Source organism: Osmerus eperlanus, chromosome 2 (assembly GCF_963692335.1).
Source record: "Osmerus eperlanus chromosome 2, fOsmEpe2.1, whole genome shotgun sequence".
Classification (NCBI taxonomy): Eukaryota; Metazoa; Chordata; class Actinopteri; order Osmeriformes; family Osmeridae; genus Osmerus; species Osmerus eperlanus.
In genome coordinates, this window is record NC_085019.1 from 24,798,293 (window position 1) to 24,810,340 (window position 12,048).

Consider the following 12,048-nt stretch of genomic DNA (forward strand, 5'->3'; position numbering starts at 1 on the left):
GGGTCCCAGTCGCCATCTTTGATCAGTCAACAACAATGCGTGTCGGCTGGGGGAGGAGCTTAGCCAGATCCGCCAATCAGCACAATGAGAGTGGAGCCATTTTCACACTGCTCGATTTTGATTGGACGAAAATCTCCTTCTCCTCCGTCCGTTTTTTTGACAGTGGAGTCAAACAGCAAATCATAACGTTATCATAACTAGCTACATGTTTAAATGAATGAATAAAGAATAGAATAAATTAGAAAATAATGATAAACAAAAAAAACATTCAATATAAAACTAGACTAGAAAAAACATATAAAGTAAACCAGAGCCAAGAATCACGGATATTTACAAACTTCGTTTATTGATCAGCAAACAATGTACTCAACAATAACCGTTATTAAATGTCGACATTAGACGGCAATGTACCCTTGGCATGCTTGGCAGCAGTACAGGCAGTGATACACAGATACATTTTGAGGGAAAGGAAATGGTTAAAAAGTTGGGAGATCGGCATGTGTGCACGCACACACACACTCTCTCTAAACACACACTCTCTCTCAACGCACACACTCAAATGCACAATAAGTGCATGTTGACTCTCTCTCTCTCCACTCACACACAATCCCAGCCCCCTCTAGTGGCCCCCCAGACTCTGCTTGAGGCTGAGGGAGGTGAAGCTGGCAAGCAGCTCCGTCACCTCATCCACCTGCAGAGGAAACACACCTCAGCTTCACCTAGGACTCATGTGCGTGTTGTGTATGTGTGTCTGCTATGTGTGTGTGTCTGGTATGTGTGTGCTCACCTGTTCCTTGGTGCGTGTGTGCTGCAGCTGAGTGGAGATGTGCTCCAGTCTCTCCCTGGCCTCACGCTGACCCATCACACTCAGGTACTCCCTCAGCATCTGCAGGATCTGCGCACACACACACACACCCCACCACACACACACACCCGACTGTTACGGTCGTTACAGATGGCAGCTCTTGTGTCTCACCAGATTACTGTGTACATATGCTGCGTGTTTAGACAGTGTTACCCGTGTAACCTCTCAGGGTGTGTGTGTTACCTGTGTAACCTCTCCTCTCAGGGTGTGTGTTACCTGTGTAACCTCTCCTCTCAGGGTGTGTGTGTGTTACCTGGTATAACCTATCCTCTCAGGGTGTGTGTGTTACCTGTGTAACCTCTCTTCTCAGGGTGTGTGTGTGTTACCTGTGTAACCTATCTTCTCAGGGTGTGTGTGTTACCTGTGTAACCTCTCTTCTCAGGGTGTGTGTGTGTTACCTGTGTAACCTCTCCTCTCAGGGTGTGTGTGTTACCTGTGTAACCTCTCCTCTCAGGGTGTGTGTGTGTTACCTGGTATAACCTATCCTCTCAGGGTGTGTGTGTTACCTGTGTAACCTATCCTCTCAGGGTGTCTTTGTGTGTGTGTGTGTGTTACCTGGGTAACCTCTCCTCTCAGGGTGTGTGTTACCTGGGTAACCTCTCCTCTCAGGGTGTGTGTTACCTGTGTAACCCATCCTCTCAGGGTGTGTGTGTTACCTGTGTAACCTCTCCTCTCAGGGTGTGTTTGTGTGTGTGTGTTACCTGTGTAGCCTCTCCTCTCAGGGTGTGTGTGTTACCTGTGTAACCTATCCTCTCAGGGTGTGTGTGTGTGTTACCTGTGTAACCTCTCTTCTCAGGGTGTGTGTGTGTTACCTGTGTAACCTCTCCTCTCAGGGTGTGAACACTGTGTGCATCCCCCTCCTGCAGGATGCTGAGTTTGGAGCGGGCCAGGTGCAGAGGGGTCCTGCCTGCACGGTCCAGGGCGTCCACACGCGCACCTGAACACAAACACACACGGATCCAGCATGTGTGTATGACTTTGTGTAAGTGTGTATCTAGTGTTCATCTAAGTGTGTGTGTGTGGGCCTCTCACCTCCTCTTAGCAGTGTGGTGATGACAGGCACATGATTGGTACAGGCCGCTGCAGAGATGGAGAAATGTGGAGAGAATGGAGAGAGATGGAGAGAGAGAAGAAAGGAGGATTGGCTTCTGGCTCACATGAAAACAGGTTCCAGTGTTCTCTAGTATATTATGTTATAGTTTATTAGAGAACACAGTCTGTGTCAGTGTGTGTTACCCAGGTGAAGGTGTGTGTGTTACCCAGGTGAAGGGGTGTGTGTGTTACCCAGGTGAGGTGTGTGTGTGTTACCCAGGTGAAGGGGTGTGTTACCCAGGTGAAGGGGTGTGTGTGTTACCCAGGTGAGGTGTGTGTGTTACCCAGGTGAAGGGGTGTGTTACCCAGGTGAAGGTGTGTGTGTTACCCAGGTGAGGTGTGTGTGTTACCCAGGTGAAGGGGTGTGTGTTACCCAGGTGAGGTGTGTGTGTTACCCAGGTGAAGGTGTGTGTTACCCAGGTGAAGGTGTGTGTTACCCAGGTGGAGGGGTGTGTGTTACCCAGGTGAAGGTGTGTGTGTTACCCAGGTGAAGGTGTGTGTGTTACCCAGGTGAAGGTGTGTGTGTTACCCAGGTGAAGGTGTGTGTTACCCAGGTGAAGGTGTGTGTGTTACCCAGATGGAGGTGTGTGTTACCCAGGTGAAGGTGTGTGTGTTACCCAGGTGAAGGTGTGTGTTACCCAGGTGAAGGTGTGTGTGTTACCCAGATGGAGGTGTGTGTTACCCAGGTGAAGGTGTGTGTGTTACCCAGGTGAAGGTGTGTGTGTTACCCAGGTGAAGGTGTGTGTGTTACCCAGGTGAAGGTGTGTGTTACCCAGGTGGAGGTGTGTGTTACCCAGGTGAAGGTGTGTGTGTTACCCAGGTGAAGGTGTGTGTGTTACCCAGGTGAAGGTGTGTGTTACCCAGGTGGAGGGGTGTGTGTTACCCAGGTGGAGGTGTGTGTTTTACCCAGGTGGAGGGGTGTGTTACCCAGGTGGAGGTGTGTGTGTTACCCAGGTGGAGGTGTGTGTGTTACCCAGGTGGAGGTGTGTGTGTTACCCAGGTGGAGGGGTGTGTGTTACCCAGGTGGAGGTGTGTGTGTGTTACCCAGGTGGAGGTGTGTGTGTTACCCAGGTGGAGGGGTGTGTGTTACCCAGGTGGAGGGGTGTGTGTTACCCAGGTGGAGGTGTGTGTGTGTTACCCAGGTGGAGGTGTGTGTGTTACCCAGGTGGAGGGGTGTGTGTTACCCAGGTGGAGGGGTGTGTGTTACCCAGGTGGAGGGGTGTGTGTTACCCAGGTGGAGGTGTGTGTGTTACCCAGGTGGAGGGGTGTGTGTTACCCAGGTGGAGGGGTGTGTTCCCCAGCCCGTCTCTCTGGTTGGGATCTGCTCCGGAGCTCAGCAGCAGCTGCACTGCAGCACCACCAGGGGGCAGAGGAGAGCAGTACATCACCTTCACATTCAATACAGGTGAAGCGTGGCGGTGACCGTGTGGGGGTGTGACCGCGTGTCTGTGTTTGTGAATGCGCTGGTACCGATGGTGTCGTTCCCGTTGCAGGAGGAGAAGTGCAGAGCGGTCCGGCCCTTCTCATCTGCTGCACACGGATCCACCTGCTCCTGGAGGAGCCGGCGCACTGGGGGCAGGAAGAGGAACTTTACCTTTCTGCACTAGGGTTGCAAAATTCCGGGAATATTCAAAGTTTGAAACTTTCCACGGGAATTAACGGGAATATACGTGAATTAACAGGAATAAACTGGAAATTTGGGGGTAATTTAACTATTTACCTTGTTATAAGCAGACATGCATGCAAACATTTATAATACAACTTTTGTGTGGACATACATACATCCTACTCTCACTGCTGTAAAAAGTTCGTCTACTGTATACATTTACATTTAGTCATTTAGCAGACGCTCTTATCCAGAGCGACTTACAGTAAGTACAGGGACATTCCCCCCAAGGCAAGTAGGGTGAAGTGCCTTGCCCAAGGACACAACGTCTTTTTTGCACGGCCAGGAATCGAACCGGCAACCTTCAGATTACTAGCCCAATTCCTTAACCGCTCAGCCACCTGACTCCCGTATACAAACTTGATATTAAAATGAACATGGCTTCAGTTTACCAAGTAATCAATATGCTAGGTAAGGACAAACAGTGTTGGGAAAGTTCACTTTCTACATGAACTAGTTCAGTTCATAGTTAAAATGTTTTAACTAAGTTCACAGCTCCAAAAATGTCTTTCAATATGTTGCCAGCTATAATTGAAATCTCTGTCTGCAATACCGCTCTTGGCCTCTACGCAATTCGGCGCTCTCACACTTGCCAGGCATAGGGCTGAAATGCAACACTGATGACAAAGACCTTCAAAAACAACAGAACGTTTTACGTTTAGGTTTATGTTTCTGGCAGACAATTTTCCCAACCTGCTGCATTCAGGGTCCAGCTGAGCTAGGTGTGCATAGTCTTGCCAAAATTCCCGTGGAAACTTTCTCAAAGGCAGAGAAGAATACCCAGGGCTTGGTTTACACTTATCAACATTTCTATCCACTGGGGGACCAAAGGCAGTCTAGGGGAACTCATTTTAATGTTACATAACCTCCTAAAGTGAAATGTTCATGCCATGGGACCTTTAAAGCCACAAGAAACTTGGTTTGAAATAGTGAAAATGTATATGATATCGAAGTTCTAACCCTAACTCTTATTTCGCCATTAAAACCCTAGCATAACCACGCCCAATTCAAACCCACTGTCAAGAAAGTTACACAAACTTAAATGACAATATATATTTGTTTTTATTGAATCTAATGTCTCATAATTTTAAATGCTTACTATTATGTACATGAGACCCTAAAGTACATACTTAGAACGATTTTGTGGATCTGGAGTCCTGGTTAGGGTTAGGGCTTTAATTGATAATAGCATTCTTGCTCCCATAACCCTGACCCTGTGGTCTATACTGGTCTAGTCCCATAACCCTGACCCTGTGGTCTATACTGGTCTAGTCCCATAACCCTAACCCTGTGGTCTATACTGGTATAGTCCCATAACCCTAACCCTGTGGTCTATACTGGTATAGTCCCATAACCCTGACCCTGTGGTCTATACTGGTCTAGTCCCATAACCCTAACTCTGTGGTCTATACTGGTCTAGTCCCATAACCCTAACCCTGTGGTCTATACTGGTCTAGTCCCATAACCCTGATCCTGTGGTCTATACTGGTCTAGTCCCATAACCCTAACCCTGTGGTCTATACTGGTCTCGTCCCATAACCATGACCCTGTGGTCTATACTGGTCTCGTCCCATAACCCTGTGGTCTATACTGGTCTCGTCCCATAACCCTAACCCTGTGGTCTATACTGGTCTAGTCCCATAACCCTGACCCTGTGGTCTATACTGGTCTAGTCCCATAACCCTGACCCTGTGGTCTATACTGGTCTCGTCCCATAACCCTGACCCTGTGGTCTATACTGGTCTAGTCCCATAACCCTGACCCTGTGGTCTATACTGGTCTAGTCCCATAACCCTAACCCTGTGGTCTATACTGTGGGGAGTCAAATGGCTGAGCTGTTAGGAAATCGGGCTATTAATCAGAAGGTTGCCGGTTCAATTCCCGGCCGTGCAATTGACGTTGTGTCCTTGGGCAAAGCACTTCACCCTATTTGCCTCGGGGGAATGTCCCTATACTTACTGTAAGTCGCTCTGGATAAGAGCCTCTACTAAATGACAAAATGTAAATGTCTATACTGGTCTAGTCCGGCAGGGTTCAGAGGCAGGGATCAGAGGCAGGGAGGGCTCGTGTCAGGGGTCGTGACCCAGGCCTGGAGTCTCTTCCTACCTGTGTCGATGTCGTTGCCGTTTGCTGCTTCTCTCAGTCTCTTCACAGCTGAGGAGACACAGAACTTCATGAGACAGAGGGAACAAGGGAGGGAGAGAGTAAGAGGGAGGGGGAGAAAGAGAGAGACAGACTGTGGGAGTTGGGGCAAATTTGTTCTGAAATAGATGTTGTTGGCTAGCTCGTTATGGAAACAATTTGCTTAACGGCATTCCGTAAATTTCACAGATAACGTTACAGACAATGGTCTTATTCAGTCCATGCTGTTTTCACAGGTAATCAGATAACCACAGTCAGCTAGTACTAGGTATAGGCGTGTTCTCTCTTTCTGTCGATTGGAGCGTGTGGCAAACATGCTACATACAAAAGAATAGATGATACCGTAAATATCTTTTCCAATTGGCCCCACGTTCCTCCGGGCTCTCCCGTGCCGCCGAGCTTGACTTGATGTCACCTTCCCGGGCTTGATCGCGACTCCCGCCCCCGACCCAACTCTATTCGGTTCCCACAACAAGTGTAGGTACCGGAGTTCCTGCTCCGCCGACTGTCCGGTACAACCGAGCACCACATTGCTCTGTCCCAGTCCAGACAGTCCAAATCCGACAGCGGAATCTCCGTCTATCCTCTCGTCGTTTTTCTTTGGTTCTACGTCTTTCTCCTCTGTCTCCGGTCGCGGACCCGTCTCAACCATATACTCCCCCTCGGAACTCGAGCGCTCGTCATCCGAGGCTGTAGAAACAATTGGGCTCCACCCGTCCATATCTACCGGATGAGACGATTAGTCGAGCTCTATCTATAGTTCTCTAGATCAAAACAAACGGCAAAAGTCATTTCTACTGATCCACGGCCTTGATACTCCAAATTCTAGTTGTACTTCTTCCGTTACCATCGCCGCCCCTTCTAGGCTACATGTCAACACAGAACACGTAGTATTTTACGCACACCGCCATTGTGGCTCAAGTTGTATTTGTATGACTGTGATAGAGGAGTTCCGGTACTAGATCCAACATGTCCGATGTTGCATAATTTTTCATCGCTGCGAAGTAAATTCAACAAAACGCACGTCCATTGCTCAGGCGACATTTTAAAAGCATCCACGACCAATCAGAGCACAGATTCATTGGTGTTAGTCCAATAGAAACAAAAACAACTGAGCACATTCGGAAGAATTCAAATCCAAAGAAAATGGGCAAATTAAACGTAAAACATTGAAATCAGATTGTGAACATACATGGCTTTGATTATATACATAAATTAATTGTTTTTATTTGAAAAAACGGAATGAGAAATATTGATATTTCAAAAGAACTAGAATATTTACTGACATTCTCTCTATAATATCTGTGAACAGAGAAGACAGAAACACAGCCTAACATACAGTATAAAAAATAAATAGTGCATAATTATTTCCTCACTGATTTCTTCACTGTGAAACCCAACCCATCACCAACAAACTATACATTTCATTTAAGCTACATTTCATTAAAGCTACAATTCTATCTTTAGAAATAATGGCGAGTCGAATATAATAATGATTTGGTAAAGGATGGGGAGGAGCACATGAACAAGTCTGCTCATAATGTACATTTACCATTTCAAAGTGAGGATGTGTGAGGTAGAGTTAGTCCAGTACACATCCACACTAGTTCTGGCTGTGTCTGTGTTGATTTCCTGTGGTCAGAGGTCCTGTGGTTTGAACAGTCAGAAGTCAAAGTTCATGGGTGATGACACGGAGGCTGCCCCTGGCGTCAGCATGCCGGGGAAGGAGGGGCCGGAGTCCTGCTGGGAGGGGCGTGGCCATGCCTCGTCATTATCCCGCCCTCTGCTACCCATCAGCCCCTGCTTCTTCAGGTAACCCTGACGACAGAACAGCGGAGGCTGGTGATTGGTCAGGGAGAAGCGGAAACACGACTCTGTAGGAGACAGACAGAGTTCATTATTATTCATTTGTTGTTGTTTGTGACATTCGTGTTTTTTTAGGTATTTATCAGATGCTTTTATCCAAAGCGACATACATCTACACCCTCCTGATCTGCAGTCAAATAAGCTCTACTTTACTTATCCCTGGTGTTGATGGTGGTGTTGTTGATGGTGGTGTTGTTGATGTTATTGATGGTGGTGTTGTTGATGTTGTTGTACCTGCGTAGAAGGCTCTGAGGTCCGTCTGAAGGCAGTGCTCCAGGAAGCGACGCAGCGGTTGGCTGTGAGAGACAGGCCCCTCCCACTCAGTCAGGAAGTCCTCGATCATGTGATGTATGGCAGCGGGCCGGGGGAGGGGCCAGCCAGGGGGGCGAAGTCTCATCTCCCTCTCTGAGCAAACAGAGGGATGAGGGAGGAGAGGAGGGGGATGAGGAGGAGGAGGAAAGAGAACCGTTAGCTATCATCATTAGGGTGGACAGACCAAACATTTCGTATCAGTTTTTCTCCGTTTTTCTTTCTAATATGTATGTAACCTAACGTAACTTAAAGGGGTCATTGATTGCAGAACCAAATGTACCTTGTCACAGCTGAATAACGACAGTTCAGTGGGTAAAATGGACATACAGTGAACCTCAAAGTCCATTGACACCTCTTTCCTATGAAAATCTCACAATTAAAAAAATGTAGCTGTAAAACGGTCTGTTTGGAAAAATCCACTGTTGTGACGTCACAACGGGGGCTCCAATTTTTTTGCTCTGGTCTGTACCTTTGTCATGCCCCAAAATGTGCTGCGAACTGCTCTGTGTACTTTCACAGAATTACAAAAAATAAAGTTTTTCTAACATTGAAAATGGACTACGGTGGTAAATGCAGTGTTCCAGGCTGTACAGGGAATGCTGACACTTTGAGTATTCCTAAGGAACCAAACACTCGACGGGCTGTGATGAGAAGATCCCTGTGCAGTTCGACCCTCAATTACACATTTGCTCGAACCTTTTCACCGAGGACAGTTTTGAAAAACTGGCACATTGTAAAGCAGGATTTCCTATGAAGCTGTTGCTGAAAAGGAGGTGCTGTTCCGACCTTATGTTCTTCACAACCGCAAGATGTTTTCGCTAACAGTTATTAGCAATGCTAACATATCCTGCCTGTATCTAGCATCTGTAGAATGATTTAGTTTATTGGCAATGGGGCTAACGTTATTTCATGTTCCTAACTGTGTTTCATTCAAATAAATAACCTGTGTTGGTGACTAAATGTAATGTAATGTCATGTAAATCTACAATTCAAGATGCATGTTTGTCCAGATCTATTTTTCAGCAAGATAGCTAGAGCTAACTGAAGCTGAGTTGAATGACGATAGTTTGTTTGCTAAGCTGTAGTGCTAATGTTACCCACCTTAGTCGATCCCGTTTGCTTCGACAACAGAAGTGGAAACAACTAACGTAATCATTTGAAATGATATCTAGTCAATCTGTTGAAAACAGTGTTGTGTAGACAATATATATTTATTTGTACATTTTTATTTCAAGTCTCCACTTTCTTGTTTCATTGAGGGCTGTTGGCCGTGTTGAGTCTTTGCTCCACAGCTTCACTCGTTGTAAACCAACCAATCAGCGCACAGCTCATCTATATATTCATGAGCATACCATAAAAGGAGAAAACCTAGCGTTTTTTCCCGGGACAAGTTCACAGGAAGCATAGAACAGCACCCGGGCCATTTTCAGACCAACCAATGTTACATACCCTATTTGGAGACCTTAAGGAACAGTGTGAAATACCCCCCAAAAAACTGAGACTGATGGCACCAAAATGCTTTTTGGAATTCTATGCAAAGCATAGGTTTTACTTCAGTTTTCTAGTAATGACTAGCAAGAAATGTCAGTCAAGTATTAATTTTGCTGTATTAATTTTAGCCGTAGTAGGTTTGATGACAACGTTTGCTAACTAGTTATCCAGTCAGAAGTATTGTAGCTAGCTAGTTATCAAGTCAGAAGTCCGGTAGCTAGCTGGTTATCCAGTCAGAAGTATTGTAGCTAATGTGAGGGGTCAGGTGGAATACTGGGTCCGTGGGCACCCTCTCCTGGGAGGTAGGCCCAAGGACACCTAAATTATATAATTGAGTAACCAGGTGAAATGCATGAACTTGATTGTGCTTTCTTTAAAAGGTCCTGATTACATTTACATTTAGTCATTTAGCAGACGCTCTTATCCAAAGCGACTTACAGTAAGTACAGAGACATTCCCCCGAGGCAAGTAGGGTGAAGTGCCTTGCCCAAGGACACAACGTCAGTTGGCATGACCTGGAATCGAACTGGCAACCTTCGGATTACTAGCCCGATTCCCTCACCGCTCAGCCACCTGACTCCCCACTGATTAGGTGAAGGAGGGGGGGGAAGCACAGAGTGGAGCCAGAATACTCATGCAGACGGCGGTTGAGGGACCGCCTGTGGTTTCTACGATTGGTGTTATCATTTTGTTTTGACGTAAACAGTGTTTATTTTACCTCTTTGATATCCTAGTACGGCAGTGTGCCTACTTGTTTTCTGGCTTCCCTGAACCAAAAATACAACCGAAGCGTTACTGGCAATTTTCCGTCTCAGTTTCCTGTCCTGCACCCGGGGAACGTATTTGGTGACTGAGCTAGTGAATCGTCACACTAACTAGTTATCCAGTCAGAAGTCCTGTAGCTAGCTACTAGTGATGGTCATCTAGTTCTTGAAACTCCGACGATTACTTCTGTGAGCTGTGTTTGATAACCAATAATATTCCTTTATTAATATGACAGGTCAATTATATTAGCATAAATACCCACAATTAAAAAGTTTAGATTATGAAAAGCCCCTAACATCACAACTGGGAACTGTGTCTGTATTGATGTGTACCCTGGCTTGCCATGAGTTTAGCAGGGATCAAACCGTCTGAGAAGGTCTCTGCAACAGTCATAAGCCCAACGGGTAATGTCTGCCAACTGTAAAAAGATACATTTTGTTTTTTTAATGCGTTTACTCACATAAGATAATTTACCTCAGGAAATAAATTTATTAAAGCGTGAATTTTTTCTCATTAGAACGTTCCATCATCATGGAAAAGTAATAGTGTTGATTAAACAACACAGTACTGACCAGTAGGGATGTTATTACAGTACTGACCTGTGGGCAGGGTGTGGTAGAAGTAGAGGACGGGATGGAGGAAGTTGGACCTCCAGGCGCGGGGCCACTCAGACTCGGCCCGGCCGGGCCCCAGGGGGTCGCTGGAGCGGTTCAGCCCATACTGCAGCACCAGGACCAGCAGGCCGTGGGGCGGGGCAGGCCGGCCGGACAGGGAGGGGAACCGGGGAAGAGCCTGCAGGGGGAACTCCTCCAGGTACTCACACTGGGCCCTGGGGGAGGAGGAGAGCTGTTACACTGGGGCCCTGGGGGAGGAGAGCTGTTACACTGGGCCCTGGGGGAGGAGAGCTGTTACACTGGGCCCTGGGGGAGGAGAGCTGTTACACTGGGCCCTGGGGGAGGAGGGGGGAGGAGAGCTGTCACACTGGGCCCTGGGGGAGGAGAGCTGTTACACTGGGCCCTGGGGGAGGAGAGCTGTTACACTGGGCCCTGGGGGAGGAGAGCTGTTACACTGGGCCCTGGGGGAGGAGGGGGGAGGAGAGCTGTCACACTGGGCCCTGGGGGAGGAGAGCTGTTACACTGGGCCCTGGGGGAGGAGGGGGGAGGAGAGCTGTCACACTGGGCCCTGGGGGAGGAGAGCTGTTACACTGGGCCCTGGGGGAGGAGAGCTGTTACACTGGGCCCTGGGGGAGGAGGACTGTTACACTGGGCCCTGGGGGAGGAGAGCTGTTACACTGGGCCCTGGGGGAGGAGAGCTGTTACACTGGGCCCTGGGGGAGGAGGACTGTTACACTGGGCCCTGGGGGAGGAGAGCTGTTACACTGGGCCCTGGGGGAGGAGAGCTGTTACACTGGGCCCTGGGGGAGGAGGACTGTTACACTGGGCCCTGGGGGAGGAGAGCTGTTACACTGGGCCCTGGGGGAGGAGAGCTGTCACACTGGGCCCTGGGGGAGGAGGACTGTTACACTGGGCCCTGGGGGAGGAGAGCTGTCACACTGGGCCCTGGGGGAGGAGGACTGTTACACTGGGGCCCTGGGGGAGGAGAGCTGTCACACTGGGCCCTGGGGGAGGAGGACTGTTACACTGGGCCCTGGGGGAGGAGAGCTGTTACACTGGGCCCTGGGGGAGGAGAGCTGTTACACTGGGCCCTGGGGGAGGAGGACTGTTACACTGGGCCCTGGGGGAGGAGAGCTGTTACACTGGGCCCTGGGGGAGGAGAGCTGTCACACTGGGCCCTGGGGGAGGAGAGCTGTTACACTGGGCCCTGGGGGAGGAGAGCTGTTACACTGGGC

At 48.4% G+C, this 12,048-nt stretch overlaps 3 protein-coding genes across 5 annotated transcripts in view; 1 reads left to right on the forward strand and 2 right to left on the reverse strand.

The window, feature by feature from the left end:
- smarca4a (SWI/SNF related, matrix associated, actin dependent regulator of chromatin, subfamily a, member 4a) overlaps positions 1-12,048 on the forward strand; it is a 176,768-nt gene that overhangs the window by 130,732 nt on the left and 33,988 nt on the right. The window lies entirely within an intron of this gene.
- ankrd54 (ankyrin repeat domain 54) lies at positions 326-6,651 on the reverse strand. Of its 3 annotated transcripts, XM_062455170.1 has the most exons (8): positions 6,108-6,651; positions 5,730-5,777; positions 3,428-3,526; positions 3,234-3,305; positions 1,898-1,945; positions 1,678-1,802; positions 788-895; positions 326-691 (listed from the first exon to the last, which is right to left on the reverse strand). In XM_062455170.1, exons 1-8 carry the CDS (start codon positions 6,484-6,486, stop codon positions 620-622), a joined length of 951 nt encoding a protein of 316 aa, XP_062311154.1. In that variant the 5' UTR covers positions 6,487-6,651; the 3' UTR covers positions 326-619. The 3 variants fall into 3 exon arrangements, with proteins under 3 accessions (XP_062311154.1, XP_062311171.1, XP_062311162.1); XM_062455187.1 differs by lacking the exons at positions 326-691; positions 788-895 and adding an exon at positions 990-1,048 and having other exon boundaries at positions 1,641-1,802; XM_062455178.1 differs by lacking the exons at positions 326-691; positions 788-895 and adding an exon at positions 1,186-1,298 and having other exon boundaries at positions 1,641-1,802.
- Positions 6,793-12,048, reverse strand: part of foxred2 (FAD-dependent oxidoreductase domain containing 2) — a 32,205-nt gene continuing 26,949 nt past the window's right edge. The window contains exons 8-10 of the mRNA XM_062455157.1: positions 10,799-11,028; positions 7,866-8,036; positions 6,793-7,639 (exon numbers count right to left, since the gene is read on the reverse strand). Coding sequence (XP_062311141.1) covers positions 7,428-7,639; positions 7,866-8,036; positions 10,799-11,028 — 613 coding nt within the window. The 3' untranslated portion in view covers positions 6,793-7,427. The remainder of the gene's footprint in view (positions 7,640-7,865; positions 8,037-10,798; positions 11,029-12,048) is intronic.

Coding starts and splice junctions, on each gene's coding strand:
- ankrd54 (XM_062455170.1), bottom strand. CDS start 6,486: ATGGACGGGTGGAGCCCAATTGTTTCTACAGCCTCGGATGACGAGCGC. Junction 3,527..5,729: donor CGGCAACGACATCGACACAG/GTAGGAAGAGAC, acceptor TCCTGCCCCCAG/TGCGCCGGCTCCTCCAGGAG. Junction 1,946..3,233: donor GAACACACCCCTCCACCTGG/GTAACACACACC, acceptor CCATCTCTGCAG/CGGCCTGTACCAATCATGTG.